Source organism: Parasteatoda tepidariorum, chromosome 9 (assembly GCF_982258835.1).
Source record: "Parasteatoda tepidariorum strain Cologne lab strain chromosome 9, Ptep-v5.0, whole genome shotgun sequence".
Taxonomy (NCBI): Eukaryota; Metazoa; Arthropoda; class Arachnida; order Araneae; family Theridiidae; genus Parasteatoda; species Parasteatoda tepidariorum.
The window spans coordinates 88,585,433-88,597,212 of record NC_141763.1 but is presented as its reverse complement, the minus strand read 5'-3'; the positions used below and the strand labels follow the sequence as shown (position 1 = coordinate 88,597,212).

The 11,780-nt window shown below is 32.4% G+C and overlaps 1 protein-coding gene across 1 annotated transcript; it reads left to right on the top strand.

Moving 5' to 3' along the window:
* The first annotated feature begins 4,113 nt into the window (after nt 1-4,113).
* On the top strand, nt 4,114-9,270 carry LOC147804314 (uncharacterized). Its single transcript, XM_087151520.1, has 2 exons — nt 4,114-4,352; nt 5,895-9,270. The coding sequence occupies exons 1-2, from the start codon at nt 4,114-4,116 to the stop codon at nt 9,268-9,270; spliced, it is 3,615 nt and encodes a 1,204-aa protein (XP_087007646.1).
* Nucleotides 9,271-11,780: the final 2,510 nt, after the last annotated feature.

The window sequence follows — 11,780 nt, the reverse complement described above, 5'->3', positions numbered from 1 at the left end:
ATCTTGAAAGAATTACTGAGAAGTGCTGTCACCAAATTTTAAACAATTATTAAGAGAAGTAAAATAAATGCGTTTAATATTTAAATTCACTACACATATTTTGTACTTTTATTTATATGCTTTCAATAAATATAATTTCAGTAAAAAATTTAAAAAAATTCATACCCTTTTTGCCTACCTTTTAAATACGTATTTAATTGCGGCTCGCGACAAATTTTGAAAAATGGCTCGACTATCAAGGAGCTTGGCCACTCCTGGATTAAAGTAACCAATGTTTATATTGTAGAGTGCATAAAAAGAGTAAACACCTTGAATATCTTTTGATCTGACGTCTAATAATCCAAATCCACGCATTAGGATTCTAGGACAAAACCATATTTTCTACTAATAAATTTTAGTTTTTTTAATGGATTTGGATTTCTAACCCTTAATGAGAGGTAGGAACCCAATAGTTTTAACAGAAGTTACAAGTTAGTATCCTTCAGTCAGTCGTAGTAGTTTGTCTTGGGTGCCTGAGACCATCGCATCTCTTTACCCATTCACCATTCAATCTTCACCATCAATCTCATCTACCCATTCACCATTCATTAGTACTTGTGGTCTAGAAGAAAAAAATAGGAAGTTACTAAGTGGGCATATGAGCAATTCTACAAATAAACGCCAATTACGCGGCCAAAAAAAAAAAAAAAAATTTCGGGGGGCACACTATTTCTACATGACTTTTTTTTATTTTTTACATTCTAAAAAGGCAAGAAGAAATCGTGAACATGAAATTTTTTCTTTGAGACATACTCAGATATATCTGAGCCATTTATTCAGATAAAACGATTTTTACATAAATATAATATTATTATACTGTCTCTCTAAAACGTATTTATAGAGATTGTATACTATAAGATTATATTTTAGTATAAAAAACAAAAATAAAAAAATTTAATCAAAGTTCGTAAATTGAAAAAATCAGGAAAAATTTAAAATTGGTATTTTGTCATTTAACCCTTTCACTACCAATTTTTTTTCTGAGAAAAAAATGAACAAAGTAATTAAATATATCAGTTACAATGCAAATATCGATAAAATTCTAAAGAAGGGAAAAAATTACTGAATTGTCAGTGATATCAAGGAATACCAGTGGAACATGCATACATAATAATACAAAGAATATTTAGTCCATAGGGTTATTTAAAACTGCCTGCGGGACATCTATGTCCCGGTGGTAGCGAAAGGGTTAAAGTATGTCACAAAGAAAAAATTTCATGTTCAGTATTTTTTCTTGCTTTCTTAGGGTAAGTGGTAGGGTGTAAAAAAGAAAAAATTTCATGTAGAAATAGCTTGCCCCCCCCCCAAATTTTTTGTTTTGTTTGGCCGCCTAATTTGCGTTTATTTGTAGAATTGCTCATATGAGCAATTCTACAAATAAACGCCAATTTTTACACTAAAATATAATCTTATAGTATGAAATCTCTATAAATACATTTTAGGGAGACTAATAATATTATATTTATATAAAAATCGTTTTATCAGAATAAATGGCTCAGATTTATCTGAGTATGTCTCAAAGAAAAAATTTCATGTTCACGATTTTTTCTTGCCTTTTTAGGGTGTAAAAAAGAAGAAAATTCACGTGGAAATAGTGTGCCCTCCCGAAAAAAAATTTTTTTTTTCTTGGCCGCCTAATTGGCGTTTATTTGTAGAATTGCTCATATCACCGTTTTCCAGGATTTTACCATATTGCAGGGACGTCCGCTGCTCCGGATTCAACAAAATATTTTAAAAGAATGAAGAGAACTACAAACTAAAGTTGCAGGTTTTCGGTTTATTTTGACAACATTAAAAAAGTCTTAACAGTCACAAAGCTTTTAAATTCTTTAAAAGTAGTGACGAGTAAAAGCCCTATAAATCGAATTTTTCTAAACCAAGAACAAATCCTAAAAGACCCACTTGATAATGTTCGGAGTGAGTAAATACAGGGTTAGTAGCGTTAAAAGTTATTAAGGTGATTTTTTCATTGGATCTTTTTAAAAAGTTCAATTTCCAAAATGAAATATTTTTTCTTTACCCTGTCAATTTTCGCCACAAATTATACAAAAAGCGTGGTTTTTGCATTGTAATGAAAACGTTTGAGTTTCTCAACCACAATCCATTTCGGCATACCGTCGGTCCGTAGCATATGAAAGCGCCAATCATTTTACGTGTTTGATGAAGGCTTGGGCATCATTCGCTAATTACATATTTTCACCTGGATCCTCAAAGCAGTCGAGAGAATCTCTCTTTTATTAATTTAATTTAATAAAGATAAAAAATTTTAATTTTAAGATTTTTTACCTAAAGGACTGTCCACTAATTGCATAAAAATTTTTAAACTTATTTTACTTTTTATTATTCTACTATTATGCTACTTATAAAGTTTTCGGTGCTCATAGTTCATATTTGTCATTCCAAAAAACTTTAATTCATCTTTTAATGATTTTATTTTAAGAGATTCAATTATCTCAGATCTGTTAAATATGAGTGTAGGAACCATGTAATAATTTACTTCTGACAAAAAAGTTTAGCTTCAACATTAATTGTATTTACAGTTCAAATTTATTTAAAAAAAATTTAAATCATTTCATTAAAGAAATAATGAATCAAGTAACAAATTTTGATGAAAATCTATTAGGGGCATTCACTAACTTATTTTTGTAATATGAATGTATTTAATTTTTCTTTGTTTAATTTTTTTTCGAATCTTTATAAATACGGTACGATTAATGATATTAATCTTGTTAATTTTTAATTGAATATACTATTATAAATAACTTATTTAAATCTAAAAATTACACCTGATAACCTTTTTAAATAATAGTTAAAATAATTGTAATTTTGAATTAAATTTTTTTTCACGTAAATAATTAATGTTTTTAATAATTTTTAAAAAATGAGCGACTCAATATTGAAAATTATAAATTATTTTTATGGTGGTTAATATAATAAAGAACAGAAAGTTATTTTATCATGATCATGTAAAGTATTTGAAAATTTTTTTGCACTTTGTTAATATATATATGAAGAGTTTGCAACCATAAGAAGAAGAAAAATTTTATTAGTGTGTATATATCTTAATTATGTTTTTTTTTTTTTTTCGTTTTTTTTTATTAGTGCTTATTTTATGTTGAAAAATTTGGGTACGCACCCTGAAATATATGGGCTGTCCGGAGCTAGTTGCCATCTCCGATATTTTGCTTGTTTTTAAAGGCGTTATTTTACATATTAGCTTCGTTAAAAAAAAAAATAGAAGTGATTAATAATTCAAAGCATGTTGTAAAAATCTTGTTTTTTTTTTTTTTAGATGATGATACATACAGATATATCAAATTACCATTCAAAAAATAAATACATATATGAAGATCTAATTCCCTGAATTCGCCAGCACTCGATTTAATATTTCCACGTAATTTTATTTAAATAATCTATTCCTTTGATAGAAACACAGCTCAAATCTGACATTTGGCGATAAAGAATTAGTTATTACATGTTTTTTCAGCAATCATTAACATACATAAAATATGATTTACTGACAGTTTGCAATGATCATATAAATTTTCAATTTTTAAGCAAAAACTGAAGAAAACTATTTCTATATTAATTAAGGTAAGTGCTACTTACCCCGTTCTCCAGGACTGCCACATTTTGGAGGGTAATAAATATCAATTTGCTCAGTCATAAAAGACTAACATGTTTTAGAGACAATCACTTTAATAACGAAATATAACAAACAAAAAAGGATTAACAATTAAACATCTAATTATCGTACGGAGCTAAACATGCTTGTCTTTTATGACTGAGCAAATTGATATTTATTACCCTCCAAAATGTGGCAGTCCTGGAGAACGGGGTAAGTAGCACTTACCTTAATTAATATAGAAATAGTTTTCTTCAGTTTTTGCTTAAAAATTGAAATTTGGCGCCCGAACAGGGACTGCCATTAAACGGTAATAAACTATTATTGACATTTATTGACTTTTACCTGATAACGAAATGTTGCATGTTTGAAATAAGACATTAAACACCAATGTAAAGAAATTAAGATTAGCAATTAAGAATAACTATAAATTGACTCACACTTACAGAATGTCTGAAGAAGAATTGAATAAATTGAAACGGAAACGCGGCTTTGTAAGAGCTTCGGTGACAAAGATGATTACTAAAATCGAAACTGACATTCTAAAACCGGACATAAGTGTGGAAGATCTCGAAGAATCACTCGAACTTTTTGGTGAAAAAAGCGAGGAATTAAAAACTATTGATTCTCAGATTGAGGGCTTAATCAAAATCGAGGATATGGAAGAGGAATTTAACTGTATAGAAGAGTACAAAGAAAAAATAACTAAAACAAAATTTAGAACATTAAGATTTATTAAGAATTTAAACAAAGAACTTGATTTAAATAATTCCTTTCAAGAAGCTAATATTTCTCTAAATAGTCCCAATCAGAGTGACATTCAAACCATTGAAAGGGAACGCATAAAGTTACCTAAATTAACTATTCCTAAGTACTACGGAGAAATTTCTGAATGGTTAAATTTTTGGAATTGTTTCAATTCGTCAATTAATGAGAATAAGAACCTCAGTAAACTTGATAAATTCATTTATTTGAGATCATTTTTAGGAGGTCCTGCGTTTAATGTGATTGATGGTTTAGAATTAACCGCGGAACATTATGATCACGCTATTGATTTATTAAAGCAACAATTTGGCGATACAAATATTTTGATTAATGTACACATTGAAAACCTACTCCATACATGCCCATTAAAAAACTCTAATGACGTAAAAAACTTCAGGAACATTTTTAATCACATACAAAAGAACATTAGAAGTTTAGAAAGTTTATCTGTTAAAAAAGATAGCTATTCGAACATTCTAGTTCCCATTTTAACCAAATTGTTGCCCCGTGATCTACTACTAGAATTCAACAAAAGAACAAAAAATCCTCTTGTTTCTGAAATTGATGAGCTAATCGATTTTTTATCATCTCAATTAAAAGCCAGAGAAATGACTTTCTTAAATTTGAGTACTTCTGTTTCGGAAAGCAAAACACATGTTAGAATGAATCCTCACATTACTGAGAAGGAGTGTAGGCGCCAGCCATCGGCTTCTGCATTAATTAATGAGTGTTTTGAAGATCGGAAGAATGAGAAAGAGACTTGTCTATTTTGTAAATCTCATAAACATTACTCGGCTTCTTGCACGAATAATAATTTGAGTTTGGAAGAAAAAATAGACATTTGTAAGCGGTCTGGCTCTTGTTTCCGATGCTTAAATGATAAAATAAAAAAAAGACACCTTTCCTCTTCTTGTAAGGCTATCGTTAAATGTGAGATATGTTCAGGCAGACACGTTAGTATAATGTGTATGGGGAAAAGAAAAATAAATTCGATGGAAACAGGGGGGAAGGGGAATAATTCGGATCTTTCCCAAATGAAACCTGATACGGACTGTGCTTTAAGTAACTCTTCTAGTAGAGAAAAAATAATGTTGCAAACTCTCATTGTAAGTGTTTCGGGAGGTAAACAAAAACATTTGATTAGGGTGATTATTGATACTGGATCTTCTTGTAGTTATATATCGGAATTTGCAGCGCGTAAGTTAAAATTAAAGAGTCTTGGGCAGGAAACAGTTGTGCATGGATTGTTCGGGGGGTTAAAGAAAAAAGAATCACATAAAAATTACACGATTAATTTAAGTAATGTGGACAATAGTTTTACTTATACATTAAATGTACTGGAACAAAAGACAATTTGTACCCCGATTCCAAAATTGGACAATAGGGAAATTATGAAGGAATTAAAAGGGCACGGAATTTATCCTAGTGACGTAACCGTGAATGAAACTTTATGTTTATTTGATAGGAATGCTAATGAAATTCACGGATTAATAGGTGCGGATTATGCTGGAGATTTATTTACTGGAGAAATTAAAAATATAACGAATGGCCTTGTCGCGATGAATACGCATTTCGGTTGGACCTTAATGGGAAGAACTGGAGAAAGTCCTATAACGAATGAAGTGCTTTTATCACTTCATGTTACTGACTTAAATATTTGTGACTTATGGTCACTTGATTCTCTGGGAATTACGGAACCGAATATTTCTCAAACGAGATCAGAAATTGAGGAAGCCGCGAAAGATCATTTTGTTCGGTCGTTAAGAAGGGATGAAGAAGGTAGATATGAAGTGTCTCTCCCCTGGTTAGAGGTTCATCCTGAATTACCGGACAATCGAAACCTTGCCGAAAAACGGTTAAAGTCTTGCGTAAAGGCGTTACAAAAACGAAACTGTTTACATGAATATGAAAACGTCTTCAGAGATTGGGTAGCCGAAAAAATTATTGAACCCGTTGATTCAGAGGAACTGACAAAAGATAAAGGTCATTATTTACCGCATAGACCAGTATTTAAAGAGAACTCCACAACTAAAATCCGACCGGTTTTTGATGCGTCTGCTAAGGAAAGAAATTCTGTGTCACTGAACGATTGCGTTGAGAAAGGGCCGAATAATTTAGAACTGATCCCCAAACTCATTAACAGATTTCGTCAGGGGAAATTTGGGGTAATAGCGGACATTCGTCGAGCTTTCCAACAAATAAACGTTGCTCCCTCAGACAAGAAATTTCTGCGGTTCCTATGGTGGGAGGGAGGTGATCCAGGGAAACTAATTGTTTATTCACATTGTCGTGTAGTTTTCGGCGTAAATGCAAGCCCATTTTTACTCGCCGCGACTATAAATTATCATTTAGAGAATGTAGATGAAACCAAGAGAGACATAGCTTTAAAACTTAAAGATTCCATGTATGTGGACAATTGTGTTGCAAGTGTGAACACTATTGACGAGTTAAATTCTTTCATTACGGTGTCTAAAGAATTAATGGCTTCAGCACAATTTGACCTAAGGGATTGGAAACATAATCGGCCAGATGGTGATGAGATAACCTCAATTTTGAACTTGTCTGGAGATAACTATAAAGAAATCGTTTCAGTATTGGGCCTTAAATGGAATTTATACAGGGATACTTTATCTTGTGAGATAAATGAGGAAAATGAACCCATTCCGAGTAAACGAAATGTATTATCTATGTTAAGCCGAATTTTTGACCCTATTGGGTTTACAAGTCCTGTCACACTAGTTCCTAAATTAATCTTGCAGGAATGTTGGAAGGAGAAAATTAATTGGGATACAGGACTTCCGGATAATCTGAGGAATAAATTTCTAAAGTGGGCTAATGAATTAAAATATCTGAAAGTAATAGAAATCGCTAGAAAAACACCTGATCTAGATGAAAATTCTACTCTGCATGTCTTCGTAGACGCGAGCAAATCGGCTTACGCGGCTTCAATTTTTATTAGAAATGTTAAAGGAGGAATAGTTAACTGTCAACTCTTACAGGCTAAATCCAAGGTAGCACCCCTAAAATCGATAACAATTCCTAGATTAGAAATTCTCGCGTGTACCATTGGAGCCAGGCTCGCTTACACTGTAAGAGATGATTTGAATATGAAGAATGTGCAAACCTTTTTCTACACTGACTCAATGAACGCTTTATACTGGATTAAAAAGCAAGATAACTGGGCCACTTTTGTTGCTAACAGAGTCAATGAAATTCGAAAACTTACGGATCCGGAGGCTTGGCGACATATTCAAGGAAAGTATAATCCCGCAGATTTGCCCTCGCGGGGATGTAATTCTAAAGATTTATTGAAATCCCATTGGTGGGAGGGCCCCCAATGGTTAAAACTGCCATTCGAGAATTGGCCAGCTAGTGAACTTTCTCCGGATATTGAAGTAGTTCTTTCAGAAAGAAAACGAACTATATCCTCAGCCACAAATTTAACAACTAATACCTTTGAAATCTTCCAAAATGTGTCTTCCTTCAATAAAATTGTGAGAATCATGGCTTACGTCATCCGATTTTATAAAAATACTCTAAGAAATCATAGTGACAGAAAGAAGGGAAAATTGGAGGTAGAAGAGATCGAAGCATCTGAGAAGTTCGTTTTGAAAGAAATTCAAAGAGAATCTTTTAATGGAAAGATAAATTTTCGAACTGTGAAAGACAGCGATGGTCTCTTACGAGTTGAGACAAGAATAACATCGAGAAAAGACTTAGAAACTTTTAGATTCCCTATATTATTGCCTAGCAAGCATGATTTGGTGGAAAAATTAATAATGGACAAACATATTGAACTGAAACATGCCGGTGTTCAAACTTTGATGTCTCACCTCAGAGAGTCGTTTTGGATCATTAAAACCAGAAAGACAATTCGAAGCGTCGTAAGAAATTGCTTCAAGTGCAAAAGATTCTCGGTTAAGCCATTGGAAGCCGTAAGCATTCCACTCCCAGAAGATCGAGTTACAGACGCAGCTATTTTTGAAATTATAGGTGTCGACCTGTGCGGACCTCTGCTTTTAAAAGGAGATAGAAAATGCTGGGTGGTACTCTTCACTTGTGCCATCTACCGAGCGGTGCACCTCGAAGTAGTATCGTCCCTGTCAACAGATTGTTTCATCTTGGCCCTTCGCCGATTTATTGCTCGCAGAGGACACCCGTCCACTGTATACTCTGACAATGGGACAAATCTTGTGGGAACGGCAAATCTTTTGAAGAACATTAATTGGAACGAAATTGAAGACTTTGCTTCAAGGAAACGAATTTCATGGAAATTTAATCCTCCCTCTGCCCCTTGGTGGGGAGGCTTCTTCGAAAGATTAATAGGAGTTTTGAAAGGCATCCTGAGAAAGGTTCTAGGACGAGCTTGTTTGAATGAAGAAGAGTTAGCTACAGTATTATGCGACGCGGAAAGTTTAATTAATTCCCGTCCTATAACGTATCTTTCAGAAGATCCCGAAGATCTGTCAGCGCTCACGCCATCCATGTTTCTACAGGAAATTAAAGAAATTGGTGTTCCTGAACTTGACCTAATTGATTCAAAAAAATTGAACAAAAGATATTCTTATCGGTTAAAATTGCGACAAGACCTGCGAAACCGATTCAGAATTGAATATCTAGGTTTGCTTAAAGATAATTCTAAAATTAAAAGGGAGTCGTCTATCAAAGAAGGAGATCTTGTGCTAATCGGAGATTCCAACCATAAAAGAATACTCTGGCCATTGGCCAAAGTTGAAAGGACTTATCCAGGAAAGGATGGGAGAATCCGTTTAGTGGAACTTAAGACCCAATCTGGGAAACTATTAAGACCTATACAAAGACTTTTTCCGCTGGAAGTGTAACCATTTTGCTAATAATTTTATTTGTTTAGTTTTTTCAGATGGACCATATAGACTAAGAATTCTGTTTGGATTCGAAAATATTTCTTCGAATCCAAAGGTGGGAGATTGTCGAGAATTCCCACTTCTGCGCATGTTGTTTTGGTGCGCCCACAGCGCCACCAGTTGATGTTGATATCTCGATCTGAGAACAAGCATGTTAAGCTCCGTAAATAATTGAACTTTAATTGTTAATCCTTTTTTTGTTTGTGTTTTTTAATTCCGTTATTATTAAAGTGATTGTCTATAAACATCTTAGAGTCTTTTATGACTGAGAAAATTGATATTTATTACCCTCCAAAATGTGGCAGTCCTGGAGAACGGGGTAAGTAGCACTTACCTTAATTAATATAGAAATAGTTTTCTTCAGTTTTTGCTTAAAAATTGATATAAATAATTGTGTGTGTGTTTTCTTTTCTTTTTTTCTTTTCACGTTGTTTACGCATTTTCTTTTTTTTTCCCCTTTTAGTTTGACTTATAATTGTCTCATTTATAAATTTTAATATTAATGGTCTGATTGTCTCATCGAAAAAATTCTTAAGTTTTGCCTAAGTATGATTTTTTCTTTTTCTAATTGTTTTCCGTAAAAGTGCTTTTTAACGATAAGTGTTCAAGATTAATTTAAAACTTTTAAGTATTTTGTTATTTAGTAATTGGGTATACTATAGCCTACGTCACAGGTTGTGTTATTCCTACTAAATTTAACCCATGAACGGCATTTTCTACGAGCCTAACTTCAAGCCACAAATAAACAAACGAAGTGTTTGATCGTTTAAATAGCTGCTCGCCAGATTTTATTGCATTATAAAGAAAAGTAATTGATATTCGATTTTTGATTAATAATTGATTTATGTGGATAGTGGCATTTATGTGGATAGTGGCATAGAATTTAGCATTGCGTCATGGTAAATGTTATTCCTACTAAGTGGAAGTAGTTGTGTTTTTTTTTATATTATACCCAATTATCGTGATTATTCTCCAGTTGTGTAATGTAAAGAAAAAAAAAGTCTCTTAAACATCGAATTATTTATTTTATTCATTAAGCACATTTTTTTAATTAATATGTAAGTACAAATTAAACTTGTTAAATATGTTGATAAAATTTACATTAACAAAATTAAAATAAAGCAGTGCTTTTCTATAAAATATTTTTAAAATTAACAGTTTAATGACATTTGTAAGGCGAATATCAGTACCATAGAGACACACCAAGGCAGTGTTTAGGGGTCCCGAGGTACTCAGAGGAACTGGAGAATCCTACTTTCGAAAGCCACGATGACTCAGGGTATCGAACGTTGTTCGCCTTCCAAAGAAATGAACCGGGTTCGAATCCCAGGGATGGCTGGTCGAAACGAATTCTCATCCGGCTTACGCCGCCCACAGTGCTGACGTAAAATATCCTGGTAGATGGATCATGGGTCCCCTTGCTGCCAGGTTAACCGTGGGAGATGTTCGTGCTTTTCCTTTCCATGTAACGCAAATGCGGGTTAGTTCCATCAAAAAGGAAAAAAGATTTTTTTTTAAAAATTTAAAATGATGCAACGATGGGAACATAATTTGTCACTCGGTTCATGGGATAGAAAAATTATGTTTCCATACTTGCATCATTTAAAAAAAAAAAAAATTAAATCTTTTTTCATTTTGGACACCTTCAGAGGCAGAAGTGCCCATGGCCGGATTAACCATTAAGCACACTAAGCACGTGCTTAGGGCACCAGAGGATAGGGGGGCACCACAAAGCCTAACTAAATGTTCGCAGTAAATAATTTTTTTTTTTTTTTTTTGAAACATTGATAATAAATTTATTATTTTGAGCTTCCATTTTAAGAGTAGATAACAACCATTTCTAAGTACGAAATTTCACATAATAAAAGAAAAAAAAAACAAATGATGTTTTGTATCAAAAATTTTTGGTCTTATAATGAAATTAGGTAGTGAATTTCTATGCGATAAAAGCTCTATTTATTTATCCATTACAATGATTCCATAACATACTGCTACGATTCATGTTTACAGAATATTTTTCGCAGTTGTAGAAGTTAATACTCCAGAAATTTGATATTTTTATGAAAAAAAATTTGATTTACAAAATTTTGATGCAATGGTTTGATGATGTAAAAAACGTGATTTTTGATGTGAAAAAACAATCTATGTTGTGCATGTTTGCAGTTTCTGCGCATGTTTTTGTTTATACTACATAAAATATTTGCTTATACTATATTTTTAATTATATTCTCATTGCAACTGGAGAAGAAGTCATCAAATTACGTAAAGGTTGTGTTGCAAAAATTTATTTCAAAATTTACGTCAAATAATTTTTTTTATTCACTAAATTAAGAAAAAGGAGCTGTGTTTAAGTATCATTTTTCGAAATTTCTTTGTGGAGGAGAGGTTAAATTTAGGAAAAATATGACCACACACTTCGCATCACTTATAATTTTTTTTATCTATATATATCGAATAACGAAATTAGA

Excerpts from the sequence above, each read along its gene's own strand:
- LOC147804314 (XM_087151520.1), top strand. The coding sequence starts at position 4,114 with ATGTCTGAAGAAGAATTGAATAAATTGAAACGGAAACGCGGCTTTGTA. Across the intron at positions 4,353-5,894 it reads GAATTTAACTGTATAGAAGA|GAATGCTAATGAAATTCACG; the intron begins GTACAAAGAAAA and ends TTTATTTGATAG.